Genomic DNA, 21,492 nt, shown 5'->3' on the forward strand with positions numbered 1-21,492 from the left:
ATATTAGAGCTTAATGCTTTTTATTTGCATAGGAGTTTGTGAGACAGATGGTGGAGGCACATGTCATTAGATGTGTGTGTGTGTGTGTGTGTGTGTGTGTGTGTGTGTGTGTGTGTGTGTGTGTGTGTGTGTGTGTGAGAGAGAGAGAGAGAGAGAGAGAGCATATGACTCACTGGCTTACTGACTTTTTGCTGACCAAGCTAAGTGATACAATAACATTTGAGTGAATGGGCAGATTCAAGAGCACCAAATCAATTTGGTAAGACATGATGCTATTTTTATCTATGAACTATAAATATGCTCGTATGCATTAGGAGTACCAAAGCAATTCCAATAATGTACCTCTTTAACTTCATGTCAGCTCTTGTGTATCCATGTTCAGATTTTGCAGCTCGACCTGAACATTACGTCGCCTTCTGTTAAGCAGGCAGATAAGTGGAGCTCGGATTATCCCAGCCAGCTGTGCACAATGCACATGTTTACATCCCAGGTGGATTACTAAAAGTCAATAAGAGTTAGGTTTGGGATTACTTCAAATAAATGTGGTTCTGGGTAGTTTTTTATGTTGCGTTGTTAATCCCACTTTTTATATTGGAAGTCACTGATGTGATCCTTAAGGAATATCCTTAAAGCAACGAAAATGTTAATCAATGCTGGCATCATCTCCTGATTCTTAAATAAAACACTCAGTGCTCAAAACACAACCACTAGGCTACCTTTTTTTCCCATGCACTTTGGCAAATTAGGTGGGAGCCACATTGTCATGCATCTGGATGCTGATTTTTAATTTTTTTTTAACAGTAAAAGCTTTCTACTTTAACTGAGAGCAGAGGGGAAAGGAATCAATGGAGTAATAAAGCAGCAAAAGACTTCTGAAACTGAAACATTTAAAAGTCAAGGCGATTTAAATTAAAGACAAAAACACAATGACCAAAGCCTCATTAAAAAAGGGCACTGCAATGAGTCAAAAAAAGAATAATTAAAAACAAATGAAAACAGCAAAAAAGAAGAATACGGAAAGAGAGAGCAATAAATTTGGTGATTTCAAGGACACAGACACTCTTGATATATATTTGCAGATTTTAGTTAATCTAATTTACCAGTGCCTTTGAGGAACTGCGGTGGTATATTTTCAGGGGATTAAAGGCTTGAGTGTGTTTGACTGCACATGCCTCCACAACTGTGTCAGTGAAGTTCGGGTTTATGTGTGCAATGTGATTTGTGTCCTCAAGATTCAGCACACATGGGTACCTCTAATCCCCAGGATACAGACACAGTAGCTAACCTGTTTAAAAGAGTGTTGTGTCTAAGAAGGGAGGCGAAGTGAAGATAAGAGAGAATGCCGTTAACATGGACTTTACAGGATATGATCCAGTGAAGCTGCCAATGGCTGAGGGCACAGAGAGGCTTTAGGTAATCTTTTACATTTAACAGTATTTTTATGCAAGATTGAGACTGCAACTTTGGGGTAGGAAAATACAAACTTCCAAATGTGTTAGAGGAACTTGGTTGAAATGGCTCAGAAGGAATGAAAAGCAAATGATATTAACTGTATCACACGTAAATGGAATATTTTTCAGAGGTTGTCGCTGAGCTCCTGCAGCCTGAAGATTGCTATTCAATTTACAAAAATCATTTCAAAGGATGCGCTCGATAGTTTTAGTGTCGTTGTAATCCTGTAAATATTATTTCATACTGACTTTTACCTGCTAACTTGAAAAAAATGTAACTATCTGCCTGTCAGGGTTTATCATTTAAAAGGATGACATCATTTTAAGGTGTATGAACTCGTATCATGGGTTTTATAACATGGGTTTTAGGGCTATCCAGATGTTCTCCAGATAAAGAGGGGAAGAGATTTGTTGGCTATTTGGGATGCAGCTGTTACAGGAAGTAATGAATCAGTGAAAGTATTTTAAAAATCTACTTTGGGAATGTTTAAACCTACCTATAGTAGGTGAGAGACCTGGAAAAACCTAGCGTGTGTTATCTGTTATGACTCTTTGTATGTGTTTTTTGTATTTGCATTATTTATTTTGTAGGGACCTGTCATTTTGTGGGATCTAAATCCCTCTTTTGGGAATACAAATCAAGTCCCATTCAAATAAATACAATCGAGATTTAAAACATGGTTTAAGTCCTTGTTAGGATTTGGCAGGAGTGATTACCCAACAAGCATTTTGCATTTCAGTGTCCCATCAAGATATCTGTGGACCAGACCCGACACGACTCTGTGGCTCATTGTATGGCTTTTATTTTGTTACTTTTTACACACACACTTTGATAGCACTTTTCAGTGTTCGCTGCCTCGGCTCTGATACTCCACAAGCAGCTGCTCTCCTCTCCGGTCTCGGCCGCAACTGAAATAGGGAAGGTGTGATTAGAAGATGTTCACCGGCTGTGCCAAGCCAGCCTCCCCTACCACCACGCCCTGAACCCACTGCGCCACTCCTCTTCTGCAGTGGCACCGCTAACCACACCCCGCCACAATATCATCATCAAAATCGTGGATTAAAAAAAAAGAGGTTCCAAAATAAAGGTTGTGTTACACCTATGACTCCACAGATATTTGTCCTGTACAGCCGTCGGGACAACCGGCAGCTGGAATCAAATTACAATAGCATCTTCAGAGCTTATGATTTCACTTTCTCTTCTCTAAGCTCTTCCTTTTTTCTCTCTGTCTATCTAAAAGCCAAGTTTAACACAGTCAGCTCCTCTCGGCTTAAAAAGGGTCATTTATCTTGCCAGTGGTATCAGGAGAGTCCACTGCCTTATGGGAGAATCCCAGCTCACAGGATTTTTCATGAGGCAGCGTGAAGTGAATTTTTACAGCAAAGTTGAAATATTTAAACTAATAAGAAGGTGTATCCACCTCTAGTCCTTTTTCCTAGTATAACTCTATAATTTTTATGCAGTTGCACCATTTGAAGTCCGTCCGAAGTCCAAAGTGGAGACTTGTTTGGTTGAATATTTTGTATGATTAAGTAGAATGACAAAAACTTTCCAAAGGTATGAGGAAAACCAATCAAATGTCCAGATCCTGCAAGCTTGAACCATACCCACAACCTTATTATTGAAACACTATATTATCCTACAGAAGAGGATTGGGGCCACTGGGAAAAAAAATGTGGGCACGTCTTTTTTTCTTCTTTTCCAGAATTCTGATAATAAAGTCACTTTAATATCAGAATTCTGGATAAGAAGAAAAAAAAAGACATGCCCACTTTTTTTCCCCCAGTGGCTCTGATTCTCTTCAGTATTATCCTGCTCAGCCAGCCTCACTCTGTAGATACACAATTGTCTTCTATTGATTAAAACTTAAGGTTAAACCCATTTAACTTTTTGTTTCATTGCAATAATTTTTAAGGTTATGCCAAAAATGGGCCAAAAGAAACCAGGGAAGACGAGCTAAACAAGAGCTAACCTTTGATTAGGTCAGAGTCCACAGTCCACAAAACAAAATAAGCAAAATTCACAAGCTCTAGGAACAACAGGAAGCACACAAATGAGGCCAAACAGACACACTGACAAAGGTAGAACAGGAACTATATGCTGAGGGCAAATTGGTGAAATGTGAACAAGAGGAGAACAGAAAACACAAGAACATAACCAAGGCAATAAACAGACACAAAGTAAATCTCAAAACAAAATACAAGAGATGATGACGAATAGTGTGTCTTATATTTTGTGATCGATGATTTGATCAATATTTTATGATTTTTAAGAGACCATTACTGGATGTGAAAACAAGGTCCCTCTGTTGCTGCTGATGCTCTTGGACCACAACAATCTTTGGCCAACACAGTGTTTATAGACAGGAAACAGAGCAGTGCCACTCTGCAAATTTTCAGCTGGGGATGAATTGAACTGTTAGGACACTTTTCACACCATAACAATTTGGACAGCGAGTCACCGACGCTGTAATGTCCTTCATTGTGGCCATGGCATGTTGTCGCTTAATAGCATCTAACATTTTACGAACAAACCAGCGCAGTTTAAAGCTAATAAAAACTGTGCAATGCATTACATAATATTTTAACAGTAACAGCTCCTAACTGTACTGCTGTTGGCTGGACAATCAGACATTCCACCTTTTAGAGACAAATCTAAGCGGATAAGACCCTGCTCACTCGTTGGCTTTTACAACTTAATAAACACACCTAGACTTAGACAGCTTTATGAAGCTAAAAAGTGAAGAGTACACCACTGAATGAAAACAGATGAACACTTTAGCACGCTAATATTCCATCTGTTCTTCTTCTTTTCGTTACCAGATGAAGACCACACACTTCGGATCCTGCTCTATTCGCTGATCTTCTTCCTGAGTGTATTCGGAAACCTGTTGATCATTGTTGTTCTAACGGTCAACAAGCGCATGCGCACCGTGACCAACACCTTCTTGCTGTCCCTCGCCGTCAGTGACCTGATGATGGCCATCTTCTGCATGCCCTTCAACCTCATCCCCAGCATCCTCAAGGACTTCATTTTTGGAGCTGCCATGTGCAAGATAGTCACCTACCTCATGGGTGAGAGAAAAGGGGTGTGGTGAAGGACGGGGTCCCAAATCACTTATTTGTTATTTATTTCTCTTTTCACAGTTTTTTCTATACTGTAAAAGATGTGAATAAATCCAGAGTAAGCCTCAGATTTCAGATATTTAGAGGCTATCTTTACATTTTAGGAACATTTCTTAGCTAAGCTTATTGGAGAGATAAAATTTATTTCATTTTAATCTATTTGTAGCATAAATTTTAGGTTACCTTATGGTAAAGACACAAAGACATACACTGTATATATAGCTGTGTTTTACAGAACGATCATGTATGTACAAATGTCTTTGGTACAATGTTGGTGATAATCTTTTTAGCTGATACAGAAGAACTGCTATGAAATGCTGTATAAATCTGATTCAGCTGAATTTTAAGCAGCACAGTCGCACATCAGTGGTTGGCAATAAGATGAGAGGTCAGACACCTTCTGATGGAGGTTAAAAGTGTCTCTACCAATGGGAATTCCTTCAGGGAGCCTGTATGGGAATACTTTTCAGTGAACAGTGTTAAAGTTCAAGCTTGTGGTAAGGATAGCAAATCATCAAAAGCCATTTTAATGCCATGAAACTAAAGAATGTGAAGACACTTTCAGTAACTTTGCTCCAAACTTTTGCAAATATATCTGCAAATTTAGAGTTCACTAAAGACTAATGGCAGTTACTTTCCATCTCATATGTACAAGAACATATAGCATTTAAAATCAGTATTACTAATATATGAATTATATAAATTAATATATGATATATGTATTAATAATATATGAAATCTAAATCAGCGACAGTAGGTTACAGATAATTACAGTGCTAAAAGCTGATGGTGTCATTTGTTAGCAAGCAGTGTGTAAATATTAAATTTCAATTCAATTCAAATCTATTTGTATGGCACCAAATCACAATACAGTCACCTCAAGGCATTTAATAATGTAAGGTAAAGACCTTATAATAATGAAAAATGAAAAGGAAAAACCACAACAATCAGACGATCCCTATGAGCAAGTACATTGATGACAGTGGGAAGGAAAAACTCCCTTTTAACAGGAAGAATACTGGAGCAGAACCAGGCTCAGGGAGGGGCGGCCATCTGCTGAATAAAGGATGAGGATGGATAAAAGCACATCATTTTCTCCAATTCTAGCATTTACTATAGGCAACATCCATGCTTGCCTGGACACTTTTCTTAATTCCTTCCTCATCAGACATTTGTCTGCAGATTATAAAGAGACAAATTGTTCAGCTCACTAGGGAATTACTTTTCCAGCTTTTGGTAAATTAGTTGGGCTCTGAGGGGAGTTATTAATGGTGATTGAGTTATCTATAAAGGATATTTGGTCAGTCATCATTTACAGTTAAAGGCCCACAGATTTGGAATACTTTGCAACCAGAAATAGAAAAAACAAACAAACAAACACACAAATTAACTTAAAAATTTTAACGCAAAGGCAAAATTATGGCTTAAACAAAAGAAAATCTATAATCATGTATCATGTAATCATTGATTATATATCATTTTTCAAAAGCAAAAATCTATTTGTCTGATGCAAGCTCATTTGGCATCACCTGCTATTTTAAATCTAAGCAATTACATTTTAAGTTTTACTGCAAAGCTAAGTCAATTTTACCTGGAAAACAATTGACTTGGATTATTAGAAAATGAAACAATCACCAGTGGCAGCTGGTGGTTTCACACTAAATGAAGACACCGTTCAGATGCAGTGACTATAGTGTTCCTGTTGCTTTCTAATCCTGTACTTCACTTAATCTTAATAAAATCTGTGAAAACAATGGAAAGCAATAGCAGTCAGGGTTAGGATCTCTCACCTTTTGACCTTCAGCTTATACAAGTGGTACATATTCTCAGTCTTGCTTATAACAAGGATGATGTGCCTCTAACCCTCTAAGTCTGAAGCCTTTTTTTGACATTCCCACCTTTGCACCATCCCCCACTTCATAAACAGCTCCACAACTGTGAGGCTAGAGCTTTCTACAGACAAGAGACACTTGAGAGCATCTTTAAAAAAACACAAAAAACAAGTCTTCATAAACCCAGACTGAAAAAAAAAAACCTAGAGTACAAACGGGCAATTTTACATCTTTAAAGATAAAATGTGATGATGAAATATCAACATTAGACTGGGGCTATTGAACCTGAATTCTCAACTGCATCTCCACCAAATTGGTTGCTACACAGAGTAAATGAAGCACAATTTAATGAGTGAATGTGCCGCCCTTGGCAACCATTGAAAAATTGCGTTTGCACAAATAGCTGAAACATATTTGTCCAGGGAGTGGAAAGAGTTAAGCATAATATTTAAGTATATATTTTCTACAGAATGGCCTCTTAAAATAGCTTGAAGGGGGAATGAGATGGAGGTAAGCTTTAGTCTTTAATTCAGTGTGTAATACAGTTGCTTATTTCATTTAAGTAGTTCATTAATGTACTGTAACGCAGATACCTGGAAAAAGAGAGGACATAACATTTTTTATGTCCTCATTTAAATTAACAACATGGGAAATTTCAATACAATTATTAATATTAAAATATGTCAAAAAAAATAAAACAAACAAGAACAGGAGGGCTTTTGTGCCCAGAATTATTTGAGAACTGAAGAGAAAAGAAGGCTCATGTAAAGCACAGGGCTTATGAATGAAGGCAGCCATCATTAAGGTGCACTGAAGAAAAGGACAGAGACCCTAAGGGGGGACTATTGGTGGATTGTCTCCTGCTTCCTTGGGGGATGCTCTAAAGCTTCCTTCGTATATAACCATAGTGCACCTAAGGGTCTCTTGCTCCCTCTCTCCGACACACACACACACACACACACTCAGTCTGTATTGTGTATTCTCACTGAAGACATGGATAAGAGAGGTGAAGAGTAATTTCCCGTCTTGCCCTGTCACTACAGGGATGGCAGATCAAATCTGTGGCTCAGGCCAGCATGATTTCCTCCACCACAGGATTCAGATAACTGTCTCCACCTCACACTATATTCATTTGCAAACACGTCTCCACCGACGGCAGCTTTTTGTTATGATTGCAGATAATAGCCTACTTGCTTTGTGTTATTTTTTTATTATGGGTCCAAACTCTTTTTTGGCACTGAGCAGTAATAAATGTTTATACAGTGCAATAAAAGATGGCATTAGATACAAGATAGCAAGCACACAGTATTTTACCTGCTTACTTTTTTGTTTTGTTTTCCAACAGGCATATCCGTGAGCATCTCCACTTTTAGCCTGGTTGCCATAGCAATTGAGCGCTATAGCGCCATCTGTAACCCCCTGAAGTCACGGGTATGGCAGACCCGTTCGCATGCCTATCGGGTGATTGCTGCCACATGGGTGCTGGCCTTGATTATTATGATCCCCTATCCGATCATCAGTCACCTGGAGTCGTTTCCGCGGCGTGACAACACTACAGCACACCGGTGTCGCCACAAGTGGCCTGTCGCAACTGCAGAGCAGACCTGGTACGTGTCTTGGTTCACTTTGGTAACATAAATCATGAGTGCTATGTCCAAAATAATACTCTACACCCATCACCAGGGTTATTATAGTTTGCATTGCAACTTGCCTGATGAGGCATTGATAGATGTGTTACAACACTGTGAGTCTGTATTTATTGAAGTACCTGTACTAATTTTTGCAAATCTTAACACAGAGGTATGTACACTATGCAATACAAAATAGCTCAAATATAATTAAAAAGACTGAAACTAGCACTGGCACTATTAAAAACTAAACTAAAACTAAACATTTTCAAACTAAATGAAATTACAATGAATTAAAAAAGATTATTAGATAATTACATTACACAAAATAAACAGTTCTTCTCGGAATAACTTTTTTCTCATTCTAAAATTATGAGAAAAAAAATTGGCAGAAATTTACTTTAATGGCCCATAATCTGTAACGTGCACTGCCAGTGCAAAGTGAGTGAGATCTGAGATAAAGTTCTCTGAACTTCCAGATAAGCAAACAAGAGAGTAAGATCTGATTGACATATGACCTGATAGTAAATACATTAGAAGGGTTACCTAGGCAACAGTAACCTGGAATGTCTGCAAGCAACCACCTTTAAGCTTCAAAGTGAAACATGACGAATGAATCGCTTCCAATGTGGATGCAGCTTACCCCTTACCCTCAACCCTTATCAACTGGGTAAACTCAGTAAAGAAAGTTTTTCACACAAATCTTCAGTTCTATGAAACTTAGTACACACCTTGAAAAACCAGTTTTAACAGCAAAAACTTGTAATTAATTTCTGCACGACTTTATCAGTTTCTGTTCCAATCCTTGTTACATTACTTTCGCATAACTCTGTAACGTGACGCAAAAAGGTTCTTTTTCCCCCCAGACAGGCTGTTATAGATTTGCTGGTGAGCTTGGGATCAAGGTCATGTTGCATGACCCAATTTCAACCAAGCTTTAGCTGTCAGACAGATGGCCTCATATTTGACTCTAGAATACTTTAGTATAGAGAGCAGTTCATGGTCAATTCAATGACCGCGAGATACCCAGTTCCCGTGGCTGTGCAGCACAACACTGAGATGTTTGTGCTGATATGTTGCGTTTGGTTTTTGCCAAATGTGGCAAAAATCTTCACGTTAATCTTGTCTGTCCAAAGGGCATTGCTCCAGAAGTCTTGCTCACGTATAACCTTGCAGACTTAAACCATGCCACCATATTTTTGAGCGTTCTAAAGTCTAACCTAGGATGGACCATAATAAGTCCATTATGGCATTGTGTTAACACACATCTGAATGCTCCAGAACAGCAAACTGGAAAATGTTCTGTTTTGTCAGTTTGCAACATTTTTTTTTCTTCTGGCGACTTATTTATTTCTCCTCATAACAATAAAGCCTTTGTATCCATGTGCATATATATGTGTATATGAGCTATGTATCAAGTATCCATAGTATCCACACATTCTCTTGCCAAGTTTGATTCCAGCTGGAGATACAAATCCCCTTTGGGATTGTGACAGGAGGGACATAAAACTCTGCCAAATCAATTATGTGAAGCAACACCTTGTAATAAGGGAATTACATACCACACCAAGTACACCTGCAGCACCAAGACCCATCATTGCAGTGTTTTCTGAAAAGTTCTGGTTTACTGATTATTACAAGATTTTACTTGCTATAGGGTAATTGTGGAAGTCGATGTCTTCTTTTACTTTGTTTTAAGTTGTTTTTATTACAAATTCTAAATCTTACCTAATGAGCTAGTGTGGGAGAAAAATAAGAAGAGACTACAAAGAGATAGATGGAAAATCAGTATCTCTTATGTAGACCATTTTATTTGTTATACTTTTTCATTTCTTTAACATTGTGGTGAGGTAATATATTTATTGTATGCATATTTGATAAAAATATAAGAAAAACAACAACAAAAAATTGTCTAAAATATCTGAAAAGTCATTAATGCTCTGAAAATTAGAGAAGGATGTCTCCTGGATTAACGAACATAGACACCATGAGTGGATAAGGTACGCAGTCACACAGTGGAAGTTGTTTTAACTCAGGATGGTCTAATATACCATGAAATTTCAGTCATGCTACATAGCCTTTATTTAGTCAGGCATTAAATTAACTCCATGCAACAATATTTTTGGCAACTATAAGACTGAAGATTAAAAGTTCCTATTTCTTCATAGGAAATATGTTAGAACATTTTACTCGTATTATAAACACACATTTCCAGCTATATTTTTACTTCATCATCAAACCCGCTGTCGGGCCATGCTTCCTTCTTTACTTTCACAACGCTTGCAATCACAAAGTGATTTTTATTGTAATAAACTTTAGATGAACTGTGTCTGTTTATGAGTGGTGTGTGTGTCTCTGTGTCCTTTCAGTAAGCCACTCTGTGTTGAAATATCTCATTCACTTCCATGTTTGGACCTGGAGCCTGTTTTAACTATGTCTGTTCAATGTTTATGTGGAAACATTAGGACAGGTGAAGACAACAGAGCGTGTTTCAGTGTGTTTTTGTTATGAATTATGATAAAACAGGCTTTGGATGTAATTTCAGGCGACCATGTGATTATCTCTGTGTGCTCATTATTTTTGTTTTTGTGTTTGTGTCTGATTTGCCATGTTTGTATTTGATTTTCTCTTCTGGGTATAAATTCTGTTCCCACTGTCTCTGATGTATTATCATAACATTTGACCCATAGAGCGAAGCAGCTGCAGCAGCAGAGCTGGTATTGTTTTCACCTTGTGAATCTTTCACTGAGCGCTGGATCCCATTTCATTTGATTTTCAATTCATGTAGCAAATGGCCTCAAAACATCCAGTCCACATAAAAAGATTATACATTTTAAAGCATATCTATGCCTTTTTGTGTGTCTCAATGAAAACTATAATCCTGTCTCACTGTGTGTGTCTACAATTGTGAACGTATTTGTATGAACCTCTGGAATATCAATGTGCAATCGTCCCTCGGCGGTGTGTGTTTCTTCATGAAATGGCTGATTAGATGAGTACCTTGGGAATTGTTAAAAATGGAAAGGTCATTGGTCTAATCTCCACTTGAGACATTATCTCATCAGTCTCCCTGCAAGACTTTTTTTATTATTATTATTATTTTTTTATTTAGACACACAATACTGTGTGTCTCAAGCCTGATTTCTTTATATTTTGCTGGGGAAATGAGAAATAGGTTCAGTGATTTATTGAAATATGACCAAACATACATGGGAATACAGCACATAAGGAAAAAACAGAGTTTACACAATTCTAATGAGCTTAGAAACAAACATTTTGCTTTGTTTTCATTTCTATAAGTAGTGTTCAGTCTCCAGGCTTTGTGAAGGACATTCCAAAACTGTGCAAGTTTTCAACTAATATCTTTGGGAATCACCTTGTTGGTGCCAAACTACTAATTTATGCCCGTCAAACTGTGCTAACTTTGGCATTTTTCATACATTCAACCAAATAAATGGAAACAAATTATATGCTTTTGCAACACGGCTGCTAGTAACAAAGGGCCCAAAGATATGATTTAAAATGTTTTTTTTGCTCGTGGTCTGTTATGCGTAGCCACAACATTCGTTCATTCTTTGAGTTACATTGCTTTTCTATGCTTGAATTATTCATAGGTAGGTGTTTGCTGGCTTAACAAAAAGAAAGAACGGAAGAAAGAAAGAAAAGAAAAGAGATTCATTAAGTACCAAAGACAAACTCTGAAAGACCTTCAGAAAGCCCAGAGAACTAATCCTCAACACCACTTAAAAAAATCCTTGGAAAGAAGGATTTTTTTCCGTCAGTGTTCAGATTTTGCCAACAGGAAAACATCACTGTTTTGTTAAATTCACTCACTGTAACATTTGCAGGTGTGTAATTGAGAGCCGCCTTCAACGTGAGTGTTGTGCGACCCATTAGCACACACCGCTCATGTAATAATGTTTTATATTTACAACTGCTATGAATTTTGTTCCAGAAGAACTCTCTTTACTTGTTTTCATTTTAACCCAAGTTGTGTTTTTATTTCTGATCCAGGCAACAAGCTTGTTGGATGTTAAAATGTTCAAATGCAATGACCCAACAAACCAACAGGCAAACATACAAAGCATGTGATGAATGCATTACTCATAAGATATGTACAGACTGCAACTCAGTGCACGGAGTTCACGTGTTATTGTTTTTTTGTCCGCTCTGCTTGGATTTTTAAACTTCTCATCTCTCTTTTAGGTACATCCTGCTGTTGCTTGTACTGTTCGCCATTCCAGGCGTGATGATGATCGTGGCCTACGGTTTGATCTCGAGAGAACTTTATCGAGGCATCCAGTTTGAAATGGGCCATAAAAAAGATTCTTCAGGTGAGGCCATTTAAACTACGGTACTTATAGAAAACATAAAAGAAAACATAAAGAAAATAGTAATTTTGAATTAATGTTCCAGAAAGCCATCTGGTTCCTAGAAAACAACAATAAAAAACACAGAAAACTACAGCAACGTTTAAATCAGAATCAGAAACAGAGAAAGTTTATTAAACCCAGAGGGAAATCGAGTTGTCATAACAGCATGCATACAACATACAGCAAAGCTGTCATATAAAATGAGGCAAATATATATAAATATAAATACATAAATATAAAACGGACACGCATATTAACACTTGTGTTTCGGAGAAAAACAGCAGTAATTAAAAAAATGGACAGGTGAATAAATGTGCCATAACAATAATTTTAACTGTAGTCGTGCTTTTTATACTTTTAAACTGAATAGCAAAAATATTTATCTAAATGATTTGATAAAGGAAGTAAAGAACGTCTTCATATTAAATGTTTATGTAGAACTTCTGAACCTTATTAATAAAAACAATCATTGTTGGTCAGTTCATCTGTGTGTGTAGCCCCAGTATACAGACAGTATACTTAGTATTTTCACTAAACAGTTAAAAGCACAAAATAGTCTGAGTAATGAGTAATTCAACTGAGTTTTTCATACCATAATATAAATGAGTCAGATCAGTCAGTGCTCTCTAATTGACTTTACTCTTGAGTGAAACTGTGTGTTACTGAATGCCACAACACTTATCAGCTCATACCAAACAAGTTCTAACCTTACATTTTTTTCTACAGGTTTGTGTGAATTATGAGGAATTTTTTTAAGTACAAGAATTTCATTAGTGCTACAATTGCTGTATAGTGTGCGCAGGCTAAGTGAAACATAACCTTTTATCGGAATATGAACTCGTGTCTGGGGTGATAGCAGCACTGACTGTCCTTGCTGATGCTCCATTAGAGGATGGATTGGCTGGCAGCTGCAGGCATGGACATTACCATCTGTTTGCTCTCAGAGAGAAAGGGATTGTACAAATATATAAAGAGTTTTTGGAGGAAAACAATATGGATTAAAAACAAACGGAAGGAGAAGAGATTGAAAAATTGCATCTTAACCCACAGATTGCAAAACTGCCTCTATGAAATATGTTTAATATTCCAGCAGGTGCTTCGGTAGCTTTACAATACCAGATCTTGTTTGTATGGGGTACCTTGAGGCTCTTATTTGTGAATCCTTTTTTATTCTATCTTTATAGAGGAAAAGCAAGGTTTTCGAATTGCTTTATTGAATTGTAATACCCCCATAGGCTAGTAAGAATTACTTGCTAATATTCCATCTATGAAGGCAAGAAGTTGCTCTTTAAATTTCTCCAAAATAACCTTACACAGGAGTTAGTCAGCTGGCTGCAGGATAAAAGATGATTTCCCAGAATAAACTATTTTTAATGCAATGGCAGAATCACTCTGATATCAACACCATTTATGTTTAACAACGCTGACTTGTAGAAAATGCATCGGCGTAACTTTGTGCTGAACATTGGGGGGGGTCAAGATCTCTGTCTAAATAAATAAATAAATCTGGGTAAATTCCCAGATGATTAAACAAGCAACTATTTTGCTGGTAATACCTGAAATGAGTAAAGAAAATCAACAGACTATTTATGCAAGATAATTCATAATGTTATTGGGGGGTTATATTGGTTGGGTTTGATTATTGGGAGGGTCACAACCCCCCTAACCCCCCTGGAAATTACGCCCCTGGGATAATGTATTCCTTCACAATTAAATTGATTCTAAAATTTTAGTTTTAATGCAGTCGGTGATTGGAATGATTTGGACACACGAAGGCATGAGTTTGTATCCAGAAAAAAAACCTGTTTGGTTGAGGTTATTAAATGATTTTTTTAAAAATGTAAACAAGCACTTTTTATTTCAGGTCATTACAAACTCGTTCTTCTCTAAACAGAGACAACATTTTTCCCTAACATTAATCAAGTGCTGTAAATGTCTAAAAGTTTAATAATGCCGAAGGCATCAGAAGTGGATACAGCACTCCATTATAGGATGTTTGTGACTTTATTGCTTTTTTCATTATGTTGATGTAATTTCCTTCCAACGACGTGGCAATTTAGTTGCATAGGATAGACAATTATAAGGTGCAGAGGTGTCGTTAAATGATTTAAAATATGCCAGAAGAAGGCCCCGACATGAAGTACAGACAAATGGATTCTTAAAGTAATACACAGTTTTAAGTCTATATTTTCATTGCTACTGAGTGTGCAATCATTTGGAATAATACCTATATCCAGTATTTTTATTGTGTTAATTATGTTCTGCATTTTTGTTTTGTTCCATTGGTTTGGTATCAGTTCACTTAAACCTTCAAGTAGTGTCTGTCCTTTATGTCTTTGTGTTTTGAATTTTAATTTGCTTCTGATATAATCCAGACCCATCCCCAAAGGGCAGAAAAGGCATAAAGTATCACGAAGCAGGAGCACTGCTCAAACATTAGAGGATGAGGCTTTAAATAACTTGGCTGAGAATTTGTTTTTATTGAATTTAATTAACACCAAAATACTCTCTCTTTCACCCTGCTTGTCATTTCAGATGTAAATGGCCTGACCTCTACCGTGTCTGCTGGCAGTGATGATGGAGATGGTTGCTACGTGACTGCGGTCCAGCGGCCGCACACGATGGAGATGTCTGCCATGGCTGCATCAGGCAGGGCGATCAAGGCAGAGAGGCCACGCAGCAACACATCGGAAGCCAAGCTAGAGGCCAAAAAACGAGTCATTCGCATGTTGGTGGTGATTGTTGTCCTGTTCTTTGTCTGTTGGATGCCACTGTACTGTGTCAACACCTGGCGGGCTTTTGATGAAAGCTCTGCCACACAGACGCTCTCAGGGGCCCCCATCGCTTTTATCCATTTGTTGTGCTACACCTCCGCCTGCGTCAACCCGATTATTTACTGCTTCATGAACACACGCTTCCGCAAAGCTCTGCTCGCCACGTTCTCATGTTGCATCGCGCCTTGCCATCGGCGTCGTCATCGTGGGCTTCGGGACAATGAGGAGGACGCTATGGCGACAGGTGCGTCCATGTCCAAGTTTAGTTACACTACTGTCAGCACTATGGGAACCTGTTGAGGGAAATGGATTCACAACAATTAAAAAAAGACAGTTACAGAGGCAACACGAGACCCAACATCCCCCCAGCTTTTTGTTTTGTTTAACACGTGCTCATAGGGACATTCATGTGAAGTGAAAAAATATGCCATGTGATGTAGCAGTATAGAAGCTTCATTTATGACTGTGAATAAAATTATATATCGATTATCTTAAGAAACCCAGTCTTAAGTGTAAATACCTCCATGGCTTTTATGAAAAAGCACAACACCAGAGTATACAGTTATCTCTTGTAGACAGAGGCAAATTGTTGGCTTAGATATTTGCGGTGTGGATGTTAGTAGTGGTTGGCTACATGATATGTGAGACAGTCTTTATAACTAAATAGTAATTATGTAGCTATAACAACAAACCCATGATTTGCTATGTAACTTTAAAACTGTGTTTGATGTTTTGCAGTCAGTTACTGGTTGTCTGTGTTAATGATGATAATACATTTGCCTTGTGGACAAAGTGCCTGCTTCTAAATTGAATGGCCTTTATTGTCACTGTAAATATATACAAGGAAACTGAGATGGTGCAACGTAAAAAAACGGACGCTCACTAAAACACAGGATGATAACTAAGACGTACAATAAAATCTAGGATAAATAAAGATATAAAAACCTGTATAAAATATACAAATCTGTATGTACATTAATAAATAAAGTGCGGGCGCACAGCAGCCAGATGGGTGGCACACTTTTAGTGTTTTTCCTCATTTGATTTTTATTGCATGAGAGAAGAAACTGAGCTAAAAGCCTGCGTGAGTGAAGTCCTTGATGATGTTGGTAGCTCTGCTCAGGTAGCATGAATGGGCAATGGCCTCCAGACAGGAGAGGGGGCACCCAGTGATTTTCTCTGGAGTACTTTCTTATCTTCAGCCTGCATACCACACCGACATGCAGTATGTTACCAGCCTCTCATTTGTTTCCCAGTAGAAGGCCACCATCAGCATGCTGTCTGTGTTTTATCTCCTGTCTTTACTCCTTACGGTCCTCAGATATGAAGACCTCCAGGAACTTGAATGTTTGTGCCCTTTCCACATGAAGAGAGGGGTCAGATCAGTGTCTAATTTCCTCCTGAAGTACAGTCCGAATTCCTTTGTCTTTGTGCTGTCTCGGTGTCAGGTTATTCACTGAGCATCACCATGACTTTGTCGTGTCTTTTTATCTTGTCCCTGTATGCTGTCACAGATTCTCCTGTGATAAACCCAATGACGGTTGTGTTGTCAGCTAAGGAGTTGGTCAAGTAAACTGGCATTCAGTCATGAGTGCAAAGGGAGCAGAGGGCCAGGCTCGCGACACAACCTTACATCGATGTTTAGAGTGATGGAGGAAGAGCGGTGGGGTCCTAGTTTGATTCTCTGTGAGCGGTTAATGAGGAAGACTTTGATCCAGGTGCAGATGAGAGGCCTAAGTGTTTATAGTTTGCTGACTAGAAAGTCTGTAATTATGATATCAAATGCAGAGCTATAGTCGCATAGCTCCCTCGGTGTTCTTGGTGGTTTATTGCTGTGTGGATTGCTATGGCAATTGCCTCTTCTGAGTATCTCTTAGCTCTGTAAGCAAGCTCATGTGGATCAGGTGTGGCAGAGAGCCTGCTTTTAATGTGATGCTTGGCAAGTTTCTTGAAGCACTTCTTAATCACAGGCATATAGTAAGTGCAATGGATCTATAATCATTCAAGTCCGCAGAGACTGGCTTTTTGGGAAAAGGAATTATAGTGCCTGACCTGACTTTTTCTAATACCCCAGTGAGCTGGTTAGCACATGCTTGGAGTACTCTCCTTAGCACATGTCTGACCTTAGCAAAAATCCCACATCCTGTTCCTGCAGTGAGTCTGTTGTGGCCTTAAACTGGATGAAGAAACCACCTAGCTCCTCAACAGTGATTCACAATGATTCACATTCACAGTGATTATATGCTGTAACTCTTGCCAAACCCTCCAGGAGCCGTTATGTATCAGGTGGTCCTCAGTCCTGCTCTTGAAGGCCCTTTTCATCACCTTTATTCCGCTCTTTTAGATTGGCTCTTGCTATGCTGTAACAGGCTTTGTCACTTGTTCTGAAGAAAGTGTTGTGGTTTTTGAAGAGTGTTTGGACGTTGCTTGTCATCCACAGTTTGTGATATAAAAAAGCACAGCTTCTGTGCATTCCTCCAGCTTGGTTGAATTAATCCCAGGTTGTGTGATCAAAGCAGTCCTGTAGCTGTGATTGAGCCTCTTCAGGCTGTGATCGTCTTCATTCTTGACTTTGTACTTCTAGCAGAAAATGTTGCAAATGTCACATGCTGGTAGAAGTTGGGGAGTACTGTTTTAAGACACCAGTGGTTAAAGTCGCCCACATGTGGGTGACTGAATGGATGCGCTGCTGTTTGATAATGATGGCATTAGCATCTGGTGGGATGAAGACAACAGTGACTATCACCACTGAAAACTAAATATTATATTTACCTAATGTTAATTTTCCTCTAATTATTGGAGTTAGAAGTGTAGTTTAAAAGTTCTGAAACACTCTTAAGCTGCAAATATTCACAAGATGTTATAAATTGCTACATGGCAACTGATAAATGAGTAGGTTGTTATGTGATATTCATGTCATGACATAAAAAAAAAATAATCAAAAGAAAAAGAAAAGATGTAAGCCAACATCTTTTATGTGCCTGGGCCTCTATTCTGCTCTTTATGGAAAGCATTTTAAATGGAATTTTATCTTTCTAAGGTAATAAATTCTACATATCATATTATAAAAACTTTATTAACTCTCCTGTGTTCATCTGAAATTACTGAATATTACCACAGATATAATAAAAAACAGCAAAAGAACATAATGACTGATTCACTTTTAGAGATGGTGTGAGTGGCTATTGTAGGGACTGGGATTTTTTTGAACTTCTGCAATGGCTTAATTTTTTAGCCCTGGAGTTTGCTGCTTGATGTAAATATGGTTTATCAGTATCATTGCAACTAATGCTTAAAATGACATAGTAGCTATAGCACCAGATATTGCTCCTATTGCTGAACTGCATTTGTAAACCAGTCTGTTAAGTGCAATGTACAGGTACTTCCCAGAACCCTCATAAGCTCATTTTTCTGTGTCCCTGTTGAACTCGTCAGTAGGTTAAAGTTTGGAAACCAGGATTCAAAGTTTGTGTCTTTGTCATGTCTTTCTTACACACATGACTCCCCTCACACTAATTCTGATATATAGATATATATCTATACATATATATAGAGAGATCTCTCCCTGTATATATATATATATATATATATATATATATATATATATATATATATATATATATATATATATATACAGGAGAGAGAGAGAGAGAGAGAGAGCAACAGCACACTTCCTTTTATGTATGTCCTACAGTGGGTACAGTGGGAGAGCTACTTTAGGGCACAGAATTTTATCAGCTGAAATCTCAGCATGTATAATGGAAAATATAGCAAATGACAATATTGTTGACACACCCAGACTAGCCTAGTAAATCTTGCTGAGACAACTCTGATCTCACATGGACAAAGTGACAAACAGAACATTACAGAGATCCTCCATGTGTCACTGTGCACGCTCAGGCCCCATCATCATTGAAGCTCAAGAGGCAGACATTCATCTACCTCTCTGACAGTGTTTGGGCTCTACTGATTTCCACAGGGACATTCAGCTTTTGTATGTATATCTCTGATCTTAAGTATGCACATGAAAGTGATGTCATGGAAAATGAATTATGTTTTTCAGTCCGATCTGACAAACTCATTGTTAAATCTTTGAAAAGCAGACATTCCTGCTTTGTGAACACAGATCTGCCGCTGCACTGAACAGCAGACGGGAGATATTTATGCGTCTGCTGGTGGTGTTTCCCACATTAGAGGAACACTTTTGTTCTAGAGAATTATAACAGACTTATTTCCCTGCAGTGTCAAAGAGGTTGTTATGCCTCACTCCCCAGCCCACCGCATCTCATCCACCAGCTACAAACACACACTCAGGCTCAATTATGAATTTTCTCGCAGCCAATTACAGACAGATGCCAATAAATACTGCTTTCTCCCTTCACAGGAATTAAAACTGGCCAGGAAAATGAATCTCATTCTAAAAATAACTGTGATAACGAATAGTTTGTGGTTGGACCGCTCATTAGTATATTTCACTTACACATAATGTAAATGTCAATGTGAAGAAGAGTAAGTGTGAAAAATGTGTTTTTTATGGTCTGTTCATCCAGCCTCAGCACTGTTCATACAGCAGAAATATTGTTCTTGTTTCATGCACTACCACAGACTTGTATTTGATTGAGTAATCAATCATGTTCAGTCAATGGGTTGGCCTTTATAATGTGACACATTCTTTAATTATCATGCCAGATACACATCCCCCTCTTCTCCTTAAAGGCTATACAAACCTGTAAGTGGTTGCATTGATTGACTTCTCTACCATCCTCGCCTCCTCTTGCTTCAGCTTCTTATTAACATGCATGACGATGGCACATACCCTGCTCCATGCATGACAATAGCTTTTTTTTTCAGCCTTACTCACCACATGTCTCTGCGATACGTGACACTGGGTAATTCTCCAATGACTCTAGCTGCTGCTTGCATTTTAGAGTGGTTCCCTTATATAAAGGTGTAGCCATTTGTTACAATAAATGTTGGGATACTGACACTAGTGTAGCTGACGCATGGTGCAGTTGTGCTCAGGGGAAATCCTGCTGAAGAATGATAAGAATACTGTCCACAGGTGTTGCACAGGGACTCTCTGGTGCACGGGGTTGACAGTTTGAACAGTGCTGTAATTGTTTAGTGCAAGCAAAGCTGCCTGAGAAGTAAATTTGCCTGAGTGGGCAGCGGAGGCAGGGGCATTCATGGCAAATCTGCTCTCCAGCCGTAAAATGCTGATAAGAAAATAAATGTAAAAATTCAGTCTCGGTTATCTGAATGTTAAATAAACGTCTGTCCAGATTCCCAACTGATATGTAAATCTTAGCTTTGCTATGATTAATATCACATTCAGCATTAGGATAACTAATTCTTTTTTTTTAAATTAATGACACAATAAGGCATTTTAATATAGTTTTTGTTTCTATTTTAAATAGCTCAATAAATATAAATGACCACCAGCAGTAGCAGCAGCAGCCATAGTCTGGAATTTCAGTGATAAATGACTATTTGGATGAATTGGAAATTATTTATTGAAATACAAAGTTTCAGTTATAAATTATTCGGCAGTTACACTCAGGTGAGGTTAGATAGCAAAGCTGTGTCTGGTGATGGATGATGGGAGGAGGTAGGACTTCAGTCTTGGCGCTGGTTGTGGCAAAGATGAAGCAGGTGGAGACTTGAACAAGAAACTGTATCTTGGCAGGATGAGGTGTAGAATGACAGCAGAGCTGTGAGATTTAAGGGTAGCAAAATACTGATATTTTTCATACATGTATCTAAGCATGTTTTGTCTGAAGTAACTATAAATGAACTATATTTTCATCATGAAGCCAGACAAGCATCTGTCCCCTAACCCTTTCCTAACTGTCTTGTGCATTGTCTTTACAAAGTTTAACAAGGTTAAGGAAATAGCGGCACAATTGAACTACAAGTGTTAAATGAGATTTTAATCATTCATTCAAATAAATGTGTTTGCAACATGCCAGAGAAAATCATTCTTCAAAGGATTTCTTTGAAATTATAATGAGGGTTTGCATTTTACTTCATTTGTGTGTTTGTGTGTAAAGATTATTTATACATACAATTTTGCCCGAGAAAAATAAGAAATAATAACAACGAACTAATGTTGTCGCCCTAATCATGAAGGACATTCCCTGACTGGTCATATTTGATTGTAAATCATAATCAGTTGAATTACAGGATTTATACCGTAAATTTGGGGCCATTTGGTGCCTCAGAAGGTCTGGAGCGCCAGGAAACATTATCATCTTTGCCAGACTGCTTAACCAGATTTGCCATTTTAATTGCATTATCTTATAAAGCAA

The 21,492-nt window shown here is 38.0% G+C and overlaps 1 protein-coding gene across 2 annotated transcripts in view; it reads left to right on the forward strand.

Annotated features, from left to right (window-relative positions):
• Positions 1-18,677, forward strand: part of LOC116316146 (cholecystokinin receptor) — a 33,593-nt gene extending 14,916 nt beyond the window's left edge. For both annotated transcript variants that reach the window (XM_039599733.1, XM_031734652.2), the window contains exons 2-5: positions 4,275-4,526; positions 7,755-8,016; positions 12,244-12,371; positions 14,946-18,677. In XM_039599733.1, coding sequence (XP_039455667.1) covers positions 4,376-4,526; positions 7,755-8,016; positions 12,244-12,371; positions 14,946-15,484 — 1,080 coding nt within the window. In that variant the 5' untranslated portion in view covers positions 4,275-4,375 and the 3' untranslated portion in view covers positions 15,485-18,677. The remainder of the gene's footprint in view (positions 1-4,274; positions 4,527-7,754; positions 8,017-12,243; positions 12,372-14,945) is intronic.
• Positions 18,678-21,492: the final 2,815 nt, after the last annotated feature.

The sequence above is a fragment of the Oreochromis aureus genome, linkage group 16, assembly GCF_013358895.1.
Source record: "Oreochromis aureus strain Israel breed Guangdong linkage group 16, ZZ_aureus, whole genome shotgun sequence".
Lineage (NCBI taxonomy): Eukaryota > Metazoa > Chordata > Actinopteri > Cichliformes > Cichlidae > Oreochromis > Oreochromis aureus.